The 24124-nt window shown below is 46.4% G+C and overlaps 1 protein-coding gene across 2 annotated transcripts in view; it reads left to right on the forward strand.

Annotated features, from left to right (window-relative positions):
- The window catches only part of FBLN5 (fibulin 5), a 125613-nt gene that overhangs the window by 67480 nt on the left and 34009 nt on the right, over positions 1-24124 (forward strand). For both annotated transcript variants that reach the window (XM_088455567.1, XM_088455568.1), the window contains exons 5-6: positions 7362-7484; positions 23859-23975. In XM_088455567.1, the coding sequence (XP_088311693.1) occupies positions 7362-7484; positions 23859-23975 (240 nt within the window). The remainder of the gene's footprint in view (positions 1-7361; positions 7485-23858; positions 23976-24124) is intronic.

Below are 24124 nucleotides of genomic sequence, written 5' to 3' on the forward strand. Positions count from 1 at the left end.
GGCTGTATGATGAGACTGTTTACGGCTGTATGATGAGACTGTTTGCGGCTGTATGATGAGACTGTTTGCGGCTGTGTGAGGAGACTGTTTGCGGCTGTGTGATGAGACGGTTTGCGGCTGTATGAGGAGACTGTTTGCGGCTGTATGAGGAGACTGTTTGCGGCTGTATGAGGAGAGTGTTTGCGGCTGTATGATGAGACTGTTTGCGGCTGTATGATGAGACTGTTTGCGGCTGTATGATGAGACTGTTTGCGGCTGTATGATGAGACTGTTTGCGGCTGTATGATGAGACTGTTTGCGGCTGTATGAGGAGACTGTTTGCGGCTGTATGAGGAGACTGTTTGCGGCTGTATGAGGAGACTGTTTGCGGCTGTATGAGGAGACTGTTTGCGGCTGTATGAGGAGACTGTTTGCGGCTGTATGATGAGACTGTTTGCGGCTGTATGATGAGACTGTTTGCGGCTGTATGATGAGAGTGTTTGCGGCTGTATGATGAGAGTGTTTGCGGCTGTATGATGAGAGTGTTTGCGGCTGTATGATGAGAGTGTTTGCGGCTGTATGATGAGAGTGTTTGCGGCTGTATGATGAGAGTGTTTGCGGCTGTATGATGAGACTGTTTGCGGCTGTATGATGAGACTGTTTGCGGCTGTATGATGAGACTGTTTGCGGCTGTATGATGAGACTGTTTGCGGCTGTATGATGAGACTGTTTGCGGCTGTATGATGAGAGCGTTTGCGGCTGTATGATGAGAGCGTTTGCGGCTGTATGATGAGAGCGTTTGCGGCTGTATGATGAGAGCGTTTGCGGCTGTATGATGAGAGCGTTTGCGGCTGTATGATGAGACTGTTTGCGGCTGTATGATGAGACTGTTTGCGGCTGTATGATGAGACTGTTTGCGGCTGCATGAGGAGACTGTTTGCGGCTGCATGAGGAGACTGTTTGCGGCTGTATGAGGAGACTGTTTGCGGCTGTATGAGGAGACTGTTTGCGGCTGTATGAGGAGACTGTTTGCGGCTGTATGAGGAGACTGTTTGCGGCTGTATGAGGAGACTGTTTGCGGCTGTATGAGGAGACTGTTTGCGGCTGTATGAGGAGACTGTTTGCGGCTGTATGAGGAGACTGTTTGCGGCTGTATGAGGAGACTGTTTGCGGCTGTATGAGGAGACTGTTTGCGGCTGTATGAGGAGACTGTTTGCGGCTGTATGAGGAGACTGTTTGCGGCTGTATGAGGAGACTGTTTGCGGCTGTATGAGGAGACTGTTTGCGGCTGTATGAGGAGACTGTTTGCGGCTGTATGAGGAGACTGTTTGCGGCTGTATGAGGAGACTGTTTGCGGCTGTATGAGGAGACTGTTTGCGGCTGTATGAGGAGACTGTTTGCGGCTGTATGAGGAGACTGTCTGCGGCTGTATGAGGAGACTGTCTGCGGCTGTATGAGGAGACTGTCTGCGGCTGTATGATGAGACTGTCTGCGGCTGTATGATGAGACTGTCTGCGGCTGTATGATGAGACTGTCTGCGGCTGTATGATGAGACTGTTTGCGGCTGTATGATGAGACTATGCTATTAGCCTCATTTATCAACTCAAAACTAGTGATTAATATCACTTTTTGATAAATGGTGCTCCAGCCAATCAGCTCCCAACTGTCATTTTTCTAACAGTTGACAGTTGGGAGCTGATTGGCTGAGCACCATTCATCATAAAAAGTTACATTTATCACTAGTTTTGAGTGATAAACTCGTTGATAAATAAGGCCGTAACTCAGGTAAAGCAATCATCCTGGAGCCTGGATCTCAGCTCCGTAAGTGAATTGTTCTTGATAATTAGAGTGTAAATTAATTAGTAAAATGTGTGCGGTCTGCTCACTTCTAGAGAGCAGCAGATGTTTGGTAACCGTTGGACAGTGATACGATCTCTTTACAGATCACCCCGAGACCTCTACATCTTATTCTTTTTGTCATATCTGGCGCAGCCACACCAGTGTAACCACAGACAGACAGTGACACATTGGTACAGAGTGGTCCCCAGCACCCCACGCGTTTCCTGGATTACTAGTAGTACTTGGAGGAAAGATCAGAGTTCTCTAGGACTGACACAACGCTGCTTGTTCCTCGGTTCCATCTTGTTGCCATGACATTCTGTTAGCTACAAGTGAAATATGTGACCGCTGAGATTACTTTTCTTTGTTACATAGAAAGAGACTTGTTTTGATAGAATATGTAGAAACAGAGTTGTCTTAGATTTATTTAGAACTATTATATTGCTGGTTCCCCCTTTGCAGCCATAGCAGCCTCCGCTCATCTGGGAAGGATCTTCACCAGATTCTGGAACATGGCTGCTAGGATTCACATCTAGGTAATAGTGATGTCAGTCTCTGATGTAGGGGATAAAGTCTGGCATGCATGCGATCTGCGTTTCAGTGGATCCCATAGGTGACCAATGGGACTGAGGTCAGGGCTTTGTCCAGGACAGTCCAGGTTTTTCACACTAAACTTGGCAAATCATTATTTGATGGACCTTGCTTTGTCCGCGGTCATAGTATATGCGACACAAGAAAGGGCCTCCCCGAAAGTGTTGCCAAGCTCACAGTTCTCTAAGTGGTCACTGTATACTGTATTAGAAAGATTTCCCTTCCGGACCGTTATATCTCTGCACCAGACTTTACAGATGGCAGCACACATCCAGGCAGGAAGCTTCAGGTTTATAGACGTGGGCCCATGGTGACTTGTACGTTGTCTGGCTTATTACTGAAGAATAGCTGATAAAGGGTATTCCTCATCTCTTCTCCACAGCATAGACAATAATAGGCTCATCATTTTATGGACCCTGCCCCATTACTCTGCTGTATATAACAATCTGGTTCTTTGGTTACGTTGCTGGTTTCTGTTGGGTTTTTGGACCCTGATACCGGCGTAGCGCTGGCACTTTATCCATGTTCTTAGTTAAGCAAGTGCCACGTAGCAGGATCACGTTACAATCATGTTACAATCTGGAAGAGATCCAGCAGTTTGGTTCTTTAGGGTGCGTAGCCGGTATTTGGGGCCTGTTGGTGCGTTTGGAAAAAATTACCGCACACACAGGATGGAACCGTGGCCATCATCCATCCCTATTTACACCAAGCCCTGTAATGACGCACTAGATTTTGATTGGATTATTATAAGGCATTGCAGTCTTTCTTTTGCCGCAAACTGGGATATCGGGCCATGTGTTCCCGTATTAATAATAAGGGGGGCACTGGATCTGAAAAGATAATCACTGGTATATAACAGCAATAAAGTCATTCTGGAGTCACACAACAGATTAAGTACATCACATATGCTGCTATAGGAGGTAATATCATAATAAAAGAACAGCGTTATTTAGGAATGACTGTTACATAATGCTTGGTACCTGAGCTACTGGGGATGGCACATAATCCCGATTATTGTTTTTCTGAGTTTATAGTCAAATGCAGTTTAGGAATCTTTATTTCAGTGGAACAGTTGTGTCCGTGCCATTAAATGCGTCGTACTGGTGGTATACGCAGGAGGACAGGGACAGGATAGTTAGTGGGGTGGAACTACTGTGGTAACCACATTGGCAGCTGCTACTTAGACCACAGATGGTCATAGCCCTGAATACAGCAGAAGATTCGCTGAATACAACTTTACACCATCTCTGGTTTACTGAAGCTCCCCCTAGTAATCGTGCAGTGGCTGGTGTCATGGTAACCAAATTGAAGCCTGTGATAGGTGCCAGTGTTGGCTATTTGCTGATCGTTGCTATAACAGCGGCTATTCTCTGATCAGGAGAGGGAGCTTCAGAAAGCTTCATGTACATAGGGGTCCTTTAGAAAATATTGCTATGGCCCCACAAATGTCTAAGTTACACGCCTGATCTTTAATGCAATATAGATGTTTCAGGTTAAATGAGACCATAATAAGACATCGGGGTCCCTCACTGGTGACAGTGGGGTGCGCAGAATATCAGCAATACACAACAAATTTACAGGGATATGTAACGAAAACTCTTTCCAGGACAGATGTCGTCAGTAAAAGGGTAAAGGGCCTGATTCACATCTGGTGTTGTTGCTGCATCTTCGGCCGCAGCGGATCTGAGAAGACGTCCATGGCCGGATTCTCAGTTCTGTTACCTGTGTCCGAGATGCAGCATCGGATCCCCATCGGCAGCATCGGATGGAGACATCAGGCATCTGAGCAACCTTAAGGTTAGAGGGGAAAGAAGACTCTTAACCTTAAGGTTATTTAGAATGTCCGACTCAACTAAGCTGCCAAGGCCCAGTCTTTGTGCACCTGAAGTCGCAGCCACTGGCCTTGGCACACCTCAAAAACAGGACTGAGAGGACAGGCCCAACCTGTTTCTTCATCGCCCCCCCTCTCCGCGCCCAAATGGCAGCAGTCTGTCAGTCTAGCGACGTCTCCTGCAGCGCTGCGTACGATGACACGGTACCAGGGCTGCACAGTGCGGCTCCTGCACATGCGCAGATCTTAAACCATCGGTCAGTTGCGACCGAATCACCACGGGGTCTGGGTCTGATTCAGGCTTAACGATCACTATCACTGTAATGCGCCAAACAAAACTGTGATAGCCGGGAGGGGGGAGCAGGGCGGCTGCTGGGGAGGGGTCAGGAGATCCCTGCCCAGAAATGTTCTCCCCGTATGAACAGAACGGTCGATGCCAGGCTTCCACCAGTCAATAAAATGCAGCCAATATCTACATTATAATCTATGGGAATCTGCTTTTGGTAGCACAGTGGTCGGGTCAGTATTGCTGAATGCTTATAGACACTACATGTAACATTGCCGAACCCAGCCCCAGTGATGTGAATGTGGGACCCTCTGGCCTCTGTCGCACACACGTGCTGTAAACAGCAACTGGAGTGAGAGCTACATCTACGGCTCAGTGGCCATGCAGCACTCTGCGTGCCTATTACTTCACAATAAGAGCCTGTCCCTCGCCCCCGCCATGTCTGAGCGGACGGTCGCAGAGGAGAGGAGTCATGTGTGACGACCGCAGTTTTCTGGAACGTGTTTATACCAAACTTTGAGACCTGATTTATATTTGTTGCCTGAGAAATACATCTCACTATTGCAACGTGCGTTGGCAGCGTCTGATTGCAGGAATGTGACCACTTCACACATTGATTTAATTGGAAATATGGTGTAATAAGTTGTGTTGTTTCCACATTATTAGCGGCACAGGGAGGAGGCGACTGCAGTTATATACATGGAGATGATTATAAACCCCTGTGAGTGTTATATGTGGGATATGGTGCACACACCAGTATGTTCCCCAGCGGCCTTAATCCAGGCCTGACTAGAAGCCGCTGCTGCAGATTTTTACACATGCTACCAAGGTAGTATCATTCCGTTGCCTGTAGCAACCAATAGGCGTTGGGCTAGTGCAGATTGCACCAGTGAGAGCTAATGTGGTATGTAAGCCACAGTCCCCATAGGAAGGAATGAAGCTGACACAGACCAGTGAGAGCTAATGTGGTATGTAAATCACAGTCCCCATAGAAAGGAATGAAGCTGACACAGACCAGTGAGAGCTAATGTGGTATGTAAGCCATGGTCCCCATAGAAAGGAATGAAGCTGACACAGACCAGTGAGAGCTAATGTGGTATGTAAGCCACGGTCCCCATAGGAAGGAATGAAGCTGACACAGACCAGTTCTTCTCTGGTTATTACGTCAGAATTTTTCAGTACTATAAATGTTATTTACAGAAGGTTATACATGTGCTAATGACTATTATTACATATACATCATCATAATGGTTATTGGGTATTGTGCAGTCTGTAGATTGAAAGATATAGGATTATGAGGGAGAAGAGGATTTGTTCTCTCCCATGCAGGCCACCTTTATTGCGTTGGGAAACGTCACCAGAGGCCATGGAACTGTCAGGTGAACAAGCCTCCTGGTGAAACATGTGTCCTGTCTCTGCCTCTGCTCATTTAGCATGCTGATCTCTGAATAACCACACCGGCAGCTCTGACCCACGGACTTTTCCTGTGAGGTATCTTTCTATTGCTCTCCTGCGCTCTCTCATCTGAGTCCTAGTATGTGACTCCCCCTGCAATGCCTGAGAGTAACAGGGGTGAGACTTAGTTCTATTCTCAGACAGCAGAAGCGCTGTCTGTTGTTTCCCCTGGAATAAACGCTGTAGTCACACTCTCATCCCCTGTTTGATGTAGACAGGGGAAAGTAGAAGTGACTCCACGTTACTTTATTCCAGGTCTTACTTCCTTCAGCTTAAACCCTTTCATATATATCTATTTATGCTATATAAATGTCAAATTCTATGTTTTCATTTAGTACATGTGCAAAAAAAATTTTTTTTTCTGACGAGAGTGTCACTACTCAGTATATATACTATTGCTTCTCTTTGTTCATGAACATTTTTTTTAATTGTTATTAATGATTTTTTCTTTATATATTGTAATTCACCTTATGCATTGACTTACCCTTGTGTTGTGACACATAACCCTGTTTTTTTCAGGGCACATCCTCATTACATATGTACACAAATATGTTGTATTTGTCCATGGTTTAGGTTGATATTCAGTACAATTTTTCTGTTATTATTTTTCTTTATTGCACTGAAGACAGTGTCATTATTCAGTACATGTAACACTGTCATTGTGTACTTACCATTATTGTTTGGATTTTTTTCTTTTTCATACATATTTTCTGTTTTGGGATATCACTTTGTTTCTCACAGTGCAAACTGCTGATATTATATGGCAATTTAATATATGCATTTATCACTACTCCGTGGTGTACTATTCTTTACCTAGCATATCTGCTAAAACCAATATGAGTTAACATACTTGGGATAAAAGTCCTCCCAAACACAATCCTCTTAGTTATATGGGGACACAGACTTTATCACTGTCAGCAATGTCTATATATGTGTACTGATATTTAATTACAATATATATCCCTCACTCATCTACAGGGGACACAGATTTCAAAGCTGCTGGATTATCCTAATAAATCATCTTTCTTAGTTATCACAGTGTGGTTTCTTACAATATACAATTGTTTCTGACCGACTATCATTTATGTATATGTCGATCACAACAGAGATCTAATTAAAAACTACTATATCTACACATCACTCTCTGGGGAGAACGTCCTTTTAAAGGTGTATATTAAACGTTAAGTTTTATTCACACTAATCATTCCATCATCATCCATATATAAACAATTATCTGTCATAAGAGTGCCCCTACATAGGCATATTTGTCCTTTTCCTCTGCTTCTTGCAGAAATTACTTTTATATCCCATGGAACTGTCGCCTGGATGCTGGCGCTTCTATTCACCTTGTTAATGGCTGTGTTTGTTCTTCCTTTGCAGATATTGATGAGTGTGACAGTGAGTCCCATCACTGTAATCCCACGCAGGTGTGTATAAACACGGAGGGAGGCTACACCTGTTCCTGCACGGAGGGGTACTGGCTGCTCGAGGGCCAATGTTTAGGTGAGTCCATGGGTCGGGACACGCACTGTGTACACATTGGGCTCATTCTGTCACTGATGTAAAGATTTGCTTCACCTCGTTCATTCCACACCGATGGTTTGCGCACAACTCTGATTGTTGGAGACCTGCGCAGGATCAGTGCTGCGTGTGTGCAGGATCAGTGCTGCGTGTGCGCAGGATAACTACTATTATTATCAGTATCAGTATTATTATTATCCTATTTTTATGGCACCACAAGTGTTCCGCAGCGCCTTACATAGTACATAAACAAATAATTAGACCAGCAACTTACAGTACAATACAATATAGGACATGGATAATATACATTGCTACATTAGTGCCCATAACACCTAGAAATGCAACAGAGCATAAGCAACCAAGTCTTAGGTGCCCTAGTGAGGGGTAAGAAGTAGATGAAAGTAAAGTAAGGAGAAGCACAAGAGGGTAGAGTGCCTGCTTGTAAGAGCTTACATTCTAAAGGGGAGGGGCAGACAAACAGGGGTGACACAGATGGGGTAAACAGGGAGGAAGAAGCATGTTGCAGCAAGTTAGGATGGGAGCTGGAAGGCTTCGATGAAGTAGTGGGTCTTGAGAGCCCGTTTGAAGGATTGTAAAGAGGTGGAGATTGTGATGGGGAGAGGGAGAGAGTTCCAAAGGTGTGGAGCAGTGCGGGCAAAATCTTTAGAGGCGGGAGTGGGAGGAAGTAATCAGTTGGCACGAGAGGCGGCATGCATTTGTTGAATGAAGAGGGCGGACAGGAGAGTGAAAGGAGATGAGGTCAGAGAGGTAAATGGGAGAGGAATGGGTGAGGGCTTTGTAAGTGAGTGTGAGAACCTTGAATTGGGTTCTGAAAGGGAAGGGGAGCCAGACAGAGGACAGACTGAAGAGGAGAGAGATGGGAGTTGGGGAGGCCAGATAGGAGGAGGTTACAGTAGTCCAATCTGGAGATGACCAATGAGTGGATGAGGGTTTTAGTAGCATCTTTGGTGAGAAAGGGTCTAATCTTGGAAATATTTTTGAGATGGAAACGACAGGACTGTTAGAGGTTCTGGATATGTGGTTTGAAGGAGAGGGAGGAGTCCAGGATAACTCCAAAACAGCGCTCTTTGGGGCTAGAGGAGATAGTTATTCCATCAATTGATAAATAAATTATGGGATGTGCGGTTATGTTGGAGGGTGGGAAAATGATCAGCTCAGTCTTAGACATGTTAAATTTAAGAAATCGCTGGGACATCCAGGAAGAGATAGCAGAGAGACAGTTGGAGATACGAGTGAGTAGAGAGGGGGAGAGGTAGATCTGAGTATCATCAGCATGGAGATAATTGAGGTCAAAAGAGCTGATTAGTTCACCTTGAGAGGACATATAGAGGGAGAATAGGAGAGGTCCAAGAACAGAACCTTGAGGGACACCTGCTGTAAGAGGCTGTGGGGGGGGGGGGGAGAGGAGTCATGAGAGGAGACAGAGAAGGACCTGTCAGAGAGGTAGGAGGACAGCGAGGAGAGGGCAGTGTCACGTAGAGGGAGTGAAGGGTTTGTAGCAGGAGAGGGTGGTCCACAGTGTCGAAGGCAGCAGAGGGTCAAGGAGAATGAGCAGGGAGTAGTGGCCCTTGGATTTGGCAGCAAGGAGGTCATTGCTGACTTTTGTGAGAGCAGTTTCAGTGGAGTGGAGAGAACGGAAGCCAGACTGAAAAGGGTCAAGGAGGGAGTGGGAGGAAAGAAAGGTGATAAGGAGGTTGTAGACAATACGCTCAAGGAGGTTGGAGGCAAAAGGGAGGAGAGAGATGGGTCGGTAGTTGGGGAGAGTGTTAGGATTAAGGGTAGGTTTATTTAAGAATGGGGGAGACAAGGGCATGTTTGAACACAGAAGGGACAGTGCCTGATGATAGGGACAGATTAAGGAGGTGGGCAAGATGGGCACAAGGAGAGAGGTAGCGGAGGAGACGTGAAGGGATAGGGTCAAGGGGGGAGGTGGAAGGTGGGGAGGACCAGACGAGGGCCATGACTTCCTCTCCAGATACAGGGGAGAAGGATGATAGAGTTGGCAAAATGGATGGAGATGGGTATTCCACTAAAGGAGAAGGTGGAGAGCTGGGGGGACTGGTGGGATATGATGTCCTCACGTATGGAATCAATTTTAGATGTAAAGTAGGTAGCAAAGTCAAGGGCAGTGAGTGGAGGGGAGGCAAGGAGAGAGTTGAAGGTTGTTAATATTAAAATGAACCTCTATATACCCCTGCCTATACCTTCTAATGTCCTGCCTATACCTTCTAATATCCTGCCTATAACTTCTAAGGATGACGCTAATTTGTGTACGCAGTCATACAGTAAATAAAGACTTAGATGTGGAATCTGTGGTTCCAAAGCACAAGTGTTATTCAGGTAAAAGTTCAGACAGTTACACGCAATTGATCTAGACACAATTTAGGCGCAAAAGGAAATCATACAGATCCAAGTACATACGCAGCGCTTCCGGACCCGGAGATAGGCATCAGCAAGAGACCCCTAGTCATACAGCATTCAGCACCAAGACTGAGAACCAGCGTTCGAGCATACATATTTATACCCCCCCAGAATAAACAGGACAATAGGGAAGTTTGTTGCTGATGTCATTGGTTCCCAGGGGAGAAGCATCTGTTACAGCACATTTAACAGGCTGGTTCAAATAGACTCTCCCTGCCTCTAACAGCTGGGGATCTTTCCCTTCCCGCCCCCTGTAACATCCTAACAGTTGTTCATGAAATATACATTTTGTTGCTTGTAGGCTCTGCGATCCATAACTTGAGTTTGCATGATGCGACCTCCCCACCGATAACACCGGAATACTGTAAAAAGAATACGCATCAGTACAAGACCAAACACGACTTGTTTAGCATGTATAATACCTTAGTTATCAAATATCTTTATTTCTCAGCATTTAAACTAACTGAACCAACTTAAATCATACACTTTAAAGCTTATTGAACCTTATGTGTGAATATGTAATGTGTGGGTATTGAGGGTTTGATATAAGGACGCTAGTTAACTTGGGGCAGGTGCGTGCGCATAAAGCTAATAAAACAGCGGTTTCATACAAAGTCCTATGCATTCGCTAATATGCGACTAGTTAACAGCGCAATTGTGTGTAATGTGCGGTGTTTATGCATGAGATTCCATCTATGATGGACTTAACATATATATATATATATATATATATATATATATATATATATACACACACACACACACACACATCATTCCTCACTCACAGTTTAAGACTGCAATGCAAATGTGACTTCCAGCTGTGAGACTAAAACTAAAACCTGTTTTGATTCAGACAAATCCAATTGTGTAGATCAATGCCTGGATTATATTACAATTGCCAACAGGGATTCCCAATTTGTATGTAGAACACTCACAGTTTCTGGTGCATTGTCTATTCTATTTAGATTATCAAAAACATTGCCATCTGTTCTTAGCTCGTGAGTTGTAACTTAAAGTGACGGTGGTCGCAAAATGGCGTCTTGCAGATTCTTGTTTCTAAAATGGAGTCTAGCTGCCATTCGCAAGATGGCGTCGCCGCGATTAAATTTTAAACTGAACTTGTCTCAGCCAATTATCCAGCTTTGACAAGGTGGTGAAGAGACGCTGGTGATTTGAGGACTGGGAGGAGATGAGAGGTTTAGAGAGGGAAAGGGCAGCACTGTAGGATGAGAGCATAAATTTGAAGTGGAGAAAATCTGCCTTAGAGTGTTATCTTCTACACTGTCGCTCGGTAGTTCGAAGCAGCTTGTTCACGGCAGGAGAGAGAGAGGACAGGGGAAAGAAGTGAGTACAGCAGGGAAGAAAAAGCAACAGTGTCAATAGCCTCAATGTTATGCTTAGTAATGGTGGCCGTAGGAGGTAGAGGAGGGAAAGGAGAGAGGGATAAGGTAAAAGAGAGAAGGTGATGGTCAGAGAGGGGGAATGGGGAGTTGGAGTAATCAGAAATATTACAACAGTGAGTGAAGACCAGGTCAAGCGAATGCCCACTAACATGGGAGGATGTGTCGCTGAAGTGGTTGCGTATATATACGCGCTTAATGACCATACTCTTGATAGGAAGATAGTAATACAGTGTATACAGTGTTTTATTTTCTCTACATAGTCACTTATAACATTAATAGCCTTCCCATTATGTACATTATCAGATGAGTCTGGGAATGTAAGCTGTAAGGGCCACTTGCGTATAGCCCGGCGTCCACTGATGTGCGTTGCTGAGAGTGGGACCTTGTGTCACTGAGCCCCTGTTGCAGGTGGTATCGGAGGGTCAGATGGGGGCTTTGCGTTGTCTAATAATGGCTTCCCAGCAATAGCACAAGTCAGGGACACATGACAGCCAGATGTGCTGACCGCGTGCTAATGGGAAACATGTGTGTGCCTCCTGGGAGAGCAGAGTAATAGCGGCTGGTGAAGCCGTAACATAAACGGTTACAATGTAACTATATGTAGCATGTAAATATAAGCAGCTGTTTCATTCTTGTGGTTACTTTCGTCTCCTCGCTGCCCAGATCTCCCCGTTATTACAGGCAATAATCTGATATAAATCCTTATGCTCTGTCACTGGAGCTCTAGGGCCGGATACAGATGGATTCCTTGTTTATAGTAACACAGACTTCCTCTGCATTGTGCATTGGATGCATCCAGGGGTCACTCCCATTCTTCCTCTCACTATGTGCACATAACAGTCAGGGTATTGGAACGATGACACGAATTCCCGGGGCTGGGTTATACATAGACGCTTCATATAAATATTATTACAGGAATAAGATGTTACACTATACTTACGTTATAGAGATCTGATGGATCAAAGTTCCCATCCTAAAGACTAAGGGTCTGACTCAGAGATGGTTAGGGGTGCATGTGCAGAATGGGTCCTGCGATCTCCCTTGCAGACCCCCCAAGTCACAGCTGCATTTGGGGGGGCGGAGCGGGGGTTTGCCTTGTCACCGTACCCAGAAATGGGTGTGTGCCAACCCTGTTACCCGAGAGGGACGAGACCAGGGTCTGTGTCTGTCGACGCAGCTTCCTGGACTCTTACGTGACCGGCACCCGGTCAGCTTCAGCTCCTGCAGCTTGATCAAAGGAGCGCCCATCTGTTGTGATGGAGATCTCAGCCTGTGATGTTGGTCGCAGTGCTGGGATTGCAAGGAGATATCTGACACCTCCTCCTGCCTGACACCACCTTCTGTGACTCCTCCTCCTGCCTGACTCCTCTTCCTCCTGCCTGACTCCTCTTCCTCCTGCCTGACTCCTCCTCCTGCCTGACTACTCCTCCTGCCTGATGTCTCCTCCTCCTCCTGACGTGTCCTCCTGTCTGACTCCTCCTCCTCCTGCCTGATGTCTCCACCTCCTCCTGCCTGACGGCTCCTCCTCCTCCCTAATGTCTCCTCCTCCTCCTGCCTGATGTCTCCTCCTGCCTGACATCTCCTCCTCCTGCCTCACGTCTCCTCCTCCTGCCTGACACCATCTCCTCGTGCCTGACGCCTCCTCCTGCCTGATGCCTCCTTCTGCCTGACACCTCCTCCTCCGTTTGCATCTGTGATGGACGGACTTGCACAGCTGCTTGCGTGATGTGGTGTCCCTCCCTGCGGTGTCACCGGGTGCGGGGAGGGATGCTGTGTATGCATCTTTGATGCGCGCCACTGAAAAGGGTGTGTGGCCTCGCGAACAGGGTGTGGCCATGCGGCTGAACCCCCATGGTCCCGTTATTACTGGGGGGCAAGGTGGGTTGCAGACTGTCCTGTGTGCAGTGCCAGGCCAGCCTCTTCACAGTGTCAGGAGCCGAGTGCTGCACTTATTAAACACTGAGGGGGGAGTCTGCACCTTGGTGTCACCCCTCGGCCCGCACCCCCCTTGTGACGCCACTGCTTAGGTACGACTCTGCAAATCCGTCCATCTCTGAATCAGTCTCTAAGTTTACTCTCTGGAATTGTAGAGTGAATGGTCCCAAATCAATCCGTTCTTATTTGGGCATGCTGCATATGTAGCAGAAGTGGTTTAAATATTACCTATGTCTTATCCCTAATGTCTGCACTGTGAGTGCGTCATAAGAACCAGATTTGGGAAACACTGCTATAATCCTTACTCTTATGGTGCCCACACACATAGCGATGTGCTCACGATCCCACCTGAGGTACGATTTCCCCTGAACTCTCCCCCAGCAGCTCCCTTGCAGTCGTGGTCACGATTTGGTGTAAAAAAATGTCCAATCTGACTTAAGATCTATCGTGCAGCCAGTGCACTGTGTCCCAGATTGGCAAATCTGCCCTACAGCGCGGCAGATCTGAAGATGCGATGTACAACGAGCGTGTCGTCACGATTCGTCGAAATCAGGCAAATCGTATAAAATATCGCTATGTATGCGGGCGGCTTAACACAGTGTTTCCCAAACTCGACCCTCATCGAACCCTAATATGGGGTACACAATTTGTCAATGCAGCCGCCATCCAACAGACTCAACCACTGTGCAACCGACTTTTAATAGGTATACACACTTACAAATTAGTCGCACGATTTGTCTGACCGGACATCACAACTGGGTGGGCATTTATATATTCCCGGGAGGTAGTGATGTCGGTGTCGCTGGTTCCTGCGGCCAGCAGATAGGTCGGTCGTCTGTACACAGCTGCAAATGTGAACAATCCATGCGATATTTATATGTGAAAGACATCAATCAGATATATTATGTGTACAGAGGAGCAGTTGCACTAAACAATATATTGTTCGTCGGCTGTACAAACTACATATCGCCTAGTGTATGCCATGCAGAACAGCGCGTGTTTTCAAGGTAACCTCAGGAATAGTTAGTACCACCTATGGATCTATTGTGTAAAAAGATATGAGTGCTATGTATAGTGTAAATGCTCTGTACCAATAATATATGAACATTAACTACAATAGATATCAAAACAGAACTGAAAAAAAAACTTTTAAAACAAAACAACCAGGTTGATGATTGCAACAATGTTTAAGCTCTTTTGAGGGCAATATATTAATAAAGATAAAAAAATTAACAACCATTGTGGAAAGATGTCTCCCTAGAAGCATTGAGGATGATTCCCCTAAATAAGACTAACCTTAACCTCAGACATGACTAAACAGAAAATGACAAGACTACTTTCCCCCAACTTCTCACCTACTAGTCCAACTACCAAGCTACACACTCACCATGTGGCAATGCTTTTTCCGGTGTGTCCCTAGCCCTCTCCTTAGTAGCTAACCCTAACCTCCCCTCCCGTAGCCTAACTCTCCCCCAATGCCCCCCCTAACCTTCCCCCTAGTGCCTAACCCTAACCTCCCCTCCCGTAGTTTAACTCTCCCCCTTGTGCCTCACCCTATCACCTCCTGTAGCTTAACCCTCTCTCTAGTTAACACTAACCTCCCCTCCAGTAGCCTAACCTCCCCTTAGTGCCTAACACTAACCTCCCCTCCAGTAGCCTAACCCTACCCCTAGTGCCTAACCCTACCACTAGTGCCTAACCCTACCCCTAGTGCCTAACACTAACCATAGTGCCTTATGCTGCCCATCCACTAGGCGATTTTGACAGGCGATTGCACAATAACAACGTCGTTATAATGCAATCGCTTGCAAATCAGGCAGTAAAATATTAAACGACCAGCGATGCGTGTGCCCGCTGGTTGTTTTTAACATCTATCATCGCCCGAACATTACGGTCAACCTGACTATTGCCGTCAGGTTGCCATGTTTGGGGATGATTAATCTGCATACACTGAACGTCTGAACTTTCAGAGTATGCACTTCACCCCTTGGGGGGCAACGGCACGATTATGATGTCGTAATCATGCCGTCATCCCCACATCTAGTAGTGGATGGGCAGCTTAACACTAACATCCTCTCCAGTAGCCTAAACCTCCCCCTAGTGCCTAACCCTAACCTCACCTCCCATAGTGCCTAACCCTCCCCCTAGTGCTTAACCCTAACCTCACCTCCCATAGTGCCTAACCCTCCCCCTAGTGCCTAACCCTAACCTCACCTCCCTTAGTGCCTAACCCTCCCCCTAATGCCTAACCCTAACCTCACCTCCCATAATGCCTAACCCTCCCCCTAATGCCTAACCCCAACTCCCATAGTGCCTAACCCTAACCTCACCTCCCATAGTGCCTAACCCTCCCCCTAATGCCTAACCCTTCCCATAGTGCCTAACCCTAACCTCACCTCCCATAGTGTCTAACCCTCCCTCTAATGCCTAACCCCAACTCCCATAGTGCCTAACCCTAACCTCACCTCCCATAGTGCCTAACCCTCCCCCTATGCCTAACCCCAACTCCCATAGTGCCTAACCCTCCCCCTAGTGCCTAACCCTCCCCCTAGTGCCTAACCCTAACCTCACCTCCCATAGTGCCTAACCCTCCCCCTAGTCCCTAACCCCAACTCCCATAGTGCCTAACCCTCCCCCTAGTCCCTAACCCCAACTCCCATAGTGCCTAACCCTCCCCCTAGTGCCTAACCCTCCCCCTAGTGCCTAACCCTAACCTCACCTCCCATAGTGCCTAACCCTCCCCCTAGTGCCTAACCCTCCCCCTAGTGCCTAACCCTAACCCCAACTCCCATAGTGCCTAACCCTCCCCCTATGCCTAACCCCAACTCCCATAGTGCCTAACCCTCCCCCTAGTGCCTAACCCTCCCCCTAGTGCCTAACCCTAACCTCACCTCCCATAGTGCCTAACCCTCCCCCTAGTCCCTAACCCCAACTCCCATAGTGCCTAACCTCACCTCCCATAGTGCCTAACCCTCCCCCTAGTCCCTAACCCCAACTCCCATAGTGCCTAACCCTCCCCCTAGTGCCTAACCCTAACCTCACCTCCCATAGTGCCTAACCCTCCCCCTAGTCCCTAACCCCAACTCCCATAGTGCCTAACCCTCCCCCTAGTGCCTAACCCTAACCTCACCTCCCATAGTGCCTAACCCTCCCCCTAATGCCTAACCCCAACTCCCATAGTGCTTAACCTCACCTCCCATAGTGCCTAACCCTCCCCCTAGTGCCTAACCCTAACCTCACCTCCCATAGTGCCTAACCCTCCCCCTAATGCCTAACCCTTCCCATAGTGCCTAACCCTAACCTCACCTCCCATAGTGCCTAACCCTCCCTCTAATGCCTAACCCCAACTCCCATAGTGCCTAACCCTAACCTCACCTCCCATAGTGCCTAACCCCAACTCCCATAGTGCCTAACCCTCCCCCTAGTGCCTAACCCTCCCCCTATTGCCTAACCCTAACCTCACCTCCCATAGTGCCTAACCCTCCCCCTAGTCCCTAACCCCAACTCCCATAGTGCCTAACCCTCCCCCTAGTCCCTAACCCCAAATCCCATAGTGCCTAACCCTCCCCCTAGTGCCTAACCCTAACCTCACCTCCCATAGTGCCTAACCCTCCCCCTAATGCCTAACCCCAACTCCCATAGTGCTTAACCCTAACCTCACCTCCCATAGTGCCTAACCCTCCCCCTAGTGCCTAACCCTAACCTCACCTCCCATAATGCCTAACCCTCCCCCTAATGCCTAACCCCAACTCCCATAGTGCCTAACCTCACCTCCCATAGTGCCTAACCCTCCCCCTAATGCCTAACCCTTCCCATAGTGCCTAACCCTAACCTCACCTCCCATAGTGCCTAACACTCCCCCTAATGCCTAACCCCAACACCCATATTGCCTAACCCTAACCTCACCTCCCATAGTGCCTAACCCTCCCTCTAATGCCTAACCCTCCCATAATGCCTAACCCTCCCCCTAATGCCTAACCCCAACTCCCATAGTGCCTAACCTCACCTCCCATAGTGCCTAACCCTCCCCCCAATGCCTAACCCTTCCCATAGTGCCTAACCCTAACCTCACCTCCCATAGTGCCTAACTCTCCCCCTAATGCCTAACCCCAACTCCCATAGTGCCTAACCCTAACCTCACCTCCCATAATGCCTAACCCTCCCCCTATGACTAACCCCAACTCCCATAGTGCCTAACCCTCCCCCTAGTGCCTAACCCTAACCTCACCTCCCATAGTGCCTAACCCTCCCCCTAATGCCTAACCCCAACTTCCATAGTGCCTAACCCTAACCTCACCTCCCATAGTGCCTAACCCTCCCCATAGTGCCTAACCCCAACTCCCATAGTGCCTAACCTCACCTCCCATAGTGCCTAACCCTCCCCCTAGTCCCTAACCCCAACTCCCATAGTGCCTAACCCTCCCCCTAGTGCCTAACCCTAACCTCACCTCCCATAGTGCCTAACCCTCCCCCTAATGCCTAACCTCACCTCCCATAGTGCCTAACCCTCCCCCTAGTGCCTAACCCTCCGTTGCTGGTCTGTGAAGAATATTGACATTTCACATTTTGAAGATGCTGACATGTTCAATGTTGACATTTCAACAATGTTGACAAAACTGTCGACATTGTGGTGTAATTACATTCCTTAAAAATGATATTACGTGTATCTTAAAGTGCCCACAGCTTAAAATACAGGTGTCACATGGTGCTCGGCCAATTAGGAGTCAAAGAAATTGATGCATATGACCTGGGTGACTCCCACTACAGGACGATGATATGGACCCGTCGCCTACTTACAGTAGAAACCGCTAACATCCAATAGCGCGCAGTCATACATCACTATGAAGCGTACGTCATGTATATTACGCCGTGCTTCAGAAATCTCACTGGTTCCTGGCAAGGTTATAGGTCACAAAGCCGACGGACTCTGGAACATGTGGGCGACAGGTCCCCCAAATGGAGGATCCATGAAATTAGCGCAGAAAAACACAGATGGATCTATTATTATTATGTTTGTGATTTGAGTCTGAGGGAAGGATACATGGGAGCAGATTCTAGAGAATCTTTGAGTTTTTATTGGTGGAAATGAGTAAACTTTAAACCTGTTTTATATAGAGGAATATGAACTTGTCTCTCTAGAAGGTAAAATGAGAGTATTCTGATTATTTAGGGATGGTCTCAGCGCTGTTGTGCCAATAAGTGAATTCTGCGAGATGGGATTGTGTGGGAAATTGTTTTGCCAATAAGGAGAGAAAACCATCTGAAATAATAGACACATGCACCATAGAGAACAAAGACTTGGTGTTCTACAGTCTCCCCATCTCTCCGATAGATAGTCCCGTCCCCAACGCATTTCACACCTCATTCCTGTCTCGGTAACTGTGCTGTCACCCTCTGGTTGTCCTTCCATATAACGCTCCGACCTCTCCCATTGTCGTGTTGTTTCTCCCCCGTATCAGTTCTCCTCCTCCTCCTCCTCCTTTTGTGTTAAAATAATTTTATTTCCAAACAAGGGTTTAATACAATAACAGTAAGATTCTACATAATACAAAACGCTATGTCGGCACTGTTAACATTGGCAATTTGACATGATGACATTCAGACCATGTCAAATATCTGGTGTCAACATTAGGAATGTTGGCATTTTGTAACACACCTGTATACCCAGGTAACATTGAGTCTTAAAAGTTACTTTGAGAAAAATGTAAAAACGTGACAGTTAAAATATTTTTTTATTTATTTAGAAAAACAAAAATAAAATGAATTTGAAGATAAAAAAAAAAAGAGAGTTGAAGGAATGCAAATGGTAAAAGGTAAAAAAAAGAACCAGAGCCTCCAGTCTCTATCTACACGTTTCACGGATCACTGTCTGCCTCAGGCTGAGGAAGCGGACAGGAGTCAGTGGTTCGCATATCTAGTAACCTATAGGTATACTGCTACCTCTTAGCGCTAATGTTTTGAGTGCATTTTCCACATGGAGTTTTCATGTTCTACTTGTGTTTGAGTGAGATGTCTGCCTCACCATCTGTAAAAAAATAAATGTACAGTGATTCAAATATATATATATACACACATATATACACACACATATATATAATATTATGCACATTTTCTGGTAAGGGTCCCTTATCCACTCCCTGATGCAGTGATAGTAAGATTGTTTGCTGTACTATAAAGTTTCCCATAGCAAACCATGTTCTATGAATTTTAAGCAATACTTTTGTGTTATTTGTTTTGTTTTTTGTTTTATTTAAAAAAACTCTGGCTTTAATGATGCATGATTTATTCATTAACGGGATGTTACGCTGAAAAAGAAAATGTTACGGTTGAAGAAGACATAGGGCCAAATGTAATTGGGTGAGAGATTAGATAATATGGGAGTTTAGCAGTAACCTCTGACACTTTTTAAACTCGCCCAATGTAATAGAGCCAGAGACCATGGAAACTCGGCCAATGTAATGGAGTCAGAGAACATAGAAACTCGCCCAATGTAATAGAGTCAGAGAACATAGAAACTCGCCCAATGTAAGAGTCTGAGAACATGGAAACTCGCCCAATGTAATAGAGACAGAGGCCCTCATTCAGAGACGGACGCTCTGAAAGAGCACTCGCTCTGAATCAGGGTGGTTTTTTTTGGGTTTTTTTCTGGAGCGGCCTCCTGGCCGCTCGCATAGCTGTGGGGCTTGCGACGAGACCCTTGTGGTAGAGCCGGAAGCTCTCCCACTGACATCACTGGTGATGTCAGTGGGGCCGCCCACCAACGGCAGGCATTCGCATGGGAATGCCTCCGTTTGTGAAGCCACCCCCACGCCACGCATCCAAAATGGTGCGAGCTGTCGATCAAAATCGACAGCCGCCACCTTTTGGTGCGAGACCCGGAGCGACGGAGCGCCTGTCGCTAGCCGGTCTCGCGCATGAGCACGTCGGAGCCGGCTCCGGCATGCGAATGCTCAGTGGTCTAACATCGGCCCGCTCGCGAGCCGGTCTGAATCAGGCCCAGAGAACATAGAAACTCACCCAATGTAATAGAGCCAGAGAACATGGAAACTCGCTCAATATAATAGTCAGAGAACATGGAAACTCGCTCAATGTAATAGAGTCAGAGAACATGGAAACTCACCCAATGTAATAGAGACAGAGAACATGGAAACTCGCTCAATGTAATAGTCAGAGAACATGGAAACTCACCCAATGTAATAGTCAGAGAACATGGAAACTCGCTCAATGTAATAGAGTCAGAGAACATGGAAACTCACCCAATGTAATAGAGACAGAGAACATGGAAACTCGCTCAATGTAATAGTCAGAGAACATGGAAACTCACCCAATGTAATAGTCAGAGAACATGGAAACTCGCTCAATGTAATAGTCAGAGAACATGGAAACTCGCTCAATGTAATAGTCAGAGAACATGGAAACTCACCCAATGTAATAGTCAGAGAACATGGAAACTCACCCAATGTAATAGAGTCAGAGAACATGGAAACTCGCCAAATGTAATAGAGTCAGAGAACATGGAAACTCACCCAATGTAATAGAGTCAGAGAACATGGAAACTTGCCAAATGTAATAGAGTCAGAGAACATGGAAACTCACCCAATGTAATAGTCAGAGAACATGGAAACTCACCCAATGTAATAGTCTGAGAACATGGAAACTCGCTCAATGTAATAGTCAGAGAACATGGAAACTCACCCAATGTAATAGTCAGAGAACATGGAAACTCGCTCAATGTAATAGTCAGAGAACATGGAAACTCACCCAATGTAATAGTCAGAGAACATGGAAACTCGCTCAATGTAATAGTCAGAGAACATGAAACTCACCCAATGTAATAGTCAGAGAACATGGAAACTCACCCAATGTAATAGAGTCAGAGAACATGGAAACTCGCCAAATGTAATAGAGTCAGAGAACATGGAAACTCACCCAATGTAATAGAGTCAGAGAACATGGAAACTCGCTCAATGTAATAGTCAGAGAACATGGAAACTCACCCAATGTAATAGTCAGAGAACATGGAAACTCACCCAATGTAATAGAGTCAGAGAACATGGAAACTCGCCAAATGTAATAGAGTCAGAGAACATGGAAACTCACCCAATGTAATAGAGTCAGAGAACATGGAAACTCGCCAAATGTAATAGAGTCAGAGAACATGGAAACTCACCCAATGTAATAGAGTCAGAGAACATGGAAACTTGCCAAATGTAATAGAGTCAGAGAACATGAAACTCACCCAATGTAATAGTCAGAGAACATGGAAACTCACCCAATGTAATAGTCTGAGAACATGGAAACTCGCTCAATGTAATAGTCAGAGAACATGGAAACTCACCCAATGTAATAGTCAGAGAACATGGAAACTTGCTCAATGTAATAGTCAGAGAACATGGAAACTCGCTCAATGTAATAGTCAGAGAACATGGAAACTCGCTTGTTTTCAGGGTAAAAAAACTCACGATTTAAACTCCCATTTGAAGATACAACTCGACCAATGTAATAGTACGAGAGGTTACTGCTAAACTCTCACACAGTATTTTACATTTGGCCCCTGGTGTCTCATGGGTGCTATCAATTGTTTTGTTTGTTTTATTGCTGTCACGTGTAAAAATGTAGCTTTTTAAAAAAAATAATAATAATTTGGGTGCTGGGAACCACTGTTTAATTGTAATATACAAACAAATCATAGTGTGGTTCATTTTATATAATTAAGATGTTTTAGTAAGTGATTAAATGCAGAAAACAAAGTCCTCTTATTCGGGATGCAGTCAGGAAGCTGACGGTCGAAATGCAGACGGTCGGCTTCCCGGCTGTCTAATCCCGGCAGGGGTCTGACAGGCGCCGAAATCCCGATGCCTGTCATTTTACCTATGCCGGGGAGCCCGACATACCGATCCAAGGTAAGCCGGGCGGAGGGCGGGTACAGCCACGGGGGGGTTAGGGGCTCCCGGGGGGACGTAGGGTTAGGCACCCCTCTGAGAGACAGGTTTAGGCTGCAGGGAAGGGGGGGGTTAGGGTTATGCACCCCTAAGGGAGGGTTGGGGTTAGGTTACTGAATGGTTAAAATACTTACCTTTCGGGATCTTCACTGCCGGTCTTCCAGCGTTGGGATTTGACATGCGTCCAGGGGCATTTCATACTGATCCCCTCTTATTCCCATCTGCTTTATCGATTAGTGGAAGTATCTTAGATGGCAGCTATTTCCCCATGTACTAACGGGTTACATGAACAGGAAATGAGCCTGTAAAGCATTTTATGTTTGTAATAAGCTGGTCTCACACTTAGTGATTCTGTTCAAACCAATCTGACTGATTCAACGTTACTGGCTGGGAATGATATAACTATGGATGAGCTAAAGATCAGCCAGTGACAGCTATCACCATGTGCTGGGCTCCCCCAGATGTGGCAGGATAGGACTGGTATCATGGCTGGGAATGATATAACTATGGATGAGCTATAGATCAGCCCGTGACGCTATCACCATGTGCTGGGCTCCCCCAGATGTGGCGGAATAGGACTGGTATCATGGCTGGGAATGATATAACTATGGATGAGCTATAGATCAGCCCGTGACGCTATCACCATGTGTATGAGCAGACGTCTGCGTTCATCGGTCAGACTAGTCACCAATGTAGCCCCATGGGCCTAGGCCTGAGTGCTAAATGGTTCCCTCTATCTAGTGTGTGGGGCACCTTAAGGATTTGCCATAAAGATGGAGGCTAATGGGGGGAATTGGGCAGAAGTCTGGAGTCTCATTCTAGGATTTCAGAGTCTATTTAACACTTCCCAGAACAGCTACATCAGATGCTAGAAGTCGCTGATCGTCAGTAGCTGCATGCAGAGCTGGGACAACTAAGGGACAGAGTAACGGTAACCATCACACAGGCGTCCCTGTATTATGGCAGTGTCATACTGTGTAAGGACAATCTCTATGTTGTTGGTGCAGTGGATCTTTATGGATAAATGACGGATAAATTCTGGCGAGTGAGGCTGAGCGGTTATCGGAGGAGAAAAGTGCACAGAGACTAATTAGCCCCAATGCCAGAATAAATGACCCCAGGAAGGGACGCAATAGATTGGGGTTTTTATGTAGATCTATAAGGGAACAGAACAAGGGATCAGTGGTTGTTTTTGGCCAGTGTGTGTATGGGGCAGATGTATGAAGCTCTGGAGAGTCATAAACAACCAACCAATCAGCTCCTAACTGACATTTATCCAACACAGCCTGTAACATGACAGTTAGGAGCTGATTGGTTGGTTGTTTATCACTTACCAGAGCTTCATACATCTGCATATAGTGTGTAATATTATTATGTGTCATCCGTAGTAAAATATGTGATTGCCGTGATCAGGAACCAGATACTGGCGCTGGAATTATACCGTATCTCATTGTCATCTGCTGCTCTGTAAATCAGTACTGGTCCTTGTCTTCCGTCAGCCTCATTGTCACAGATGGTATACATTTTGGGGGCCGGTGAACTCTGGAGGGGGCGGCGGTGCTCACCAGAGCTTATAATCTAGAGAGCTACTTTAAGTATGAAACTATAGAAATAATGTTATTTTTGCATTTTAGACATAGATGAATGCCGCTATGGGTACTGCCAGCAGCTATGCGCCAATGTGCCAGGATCGTACTCCTGTACCTGTAACCCAGGATTTGTACTGAACTCTGACAGCAGATCGTGCCAAGGTACGTGCTGATCGTCCGGTGCCAGCATTGTGTCTCTATTCAATAACGTCTCCTGGGAGATATCAGGGATTGCACCAGCTGAGATGCAACATTCCAATGTCGTTCATATTTAACCTCTTCTGAGCCAGAGGGATAGAGGGGGCTCAGCA

Source organism: Taudactylus pleione, unplaced genomic scaffold (assembly GCF_031769625.1).
Source record: "Taudactylus pleione unplaced genomic scaffold, aTauple2 ptg000660l, whole genome shotgun sequence".
Taxonomy (NCBI): domain Eukaryota; kingdom Metazoa; phylum Chordata; class Amphibia; order Anura; family Myobatrachidae; genus Taudactylus; species Taudactylus pleione.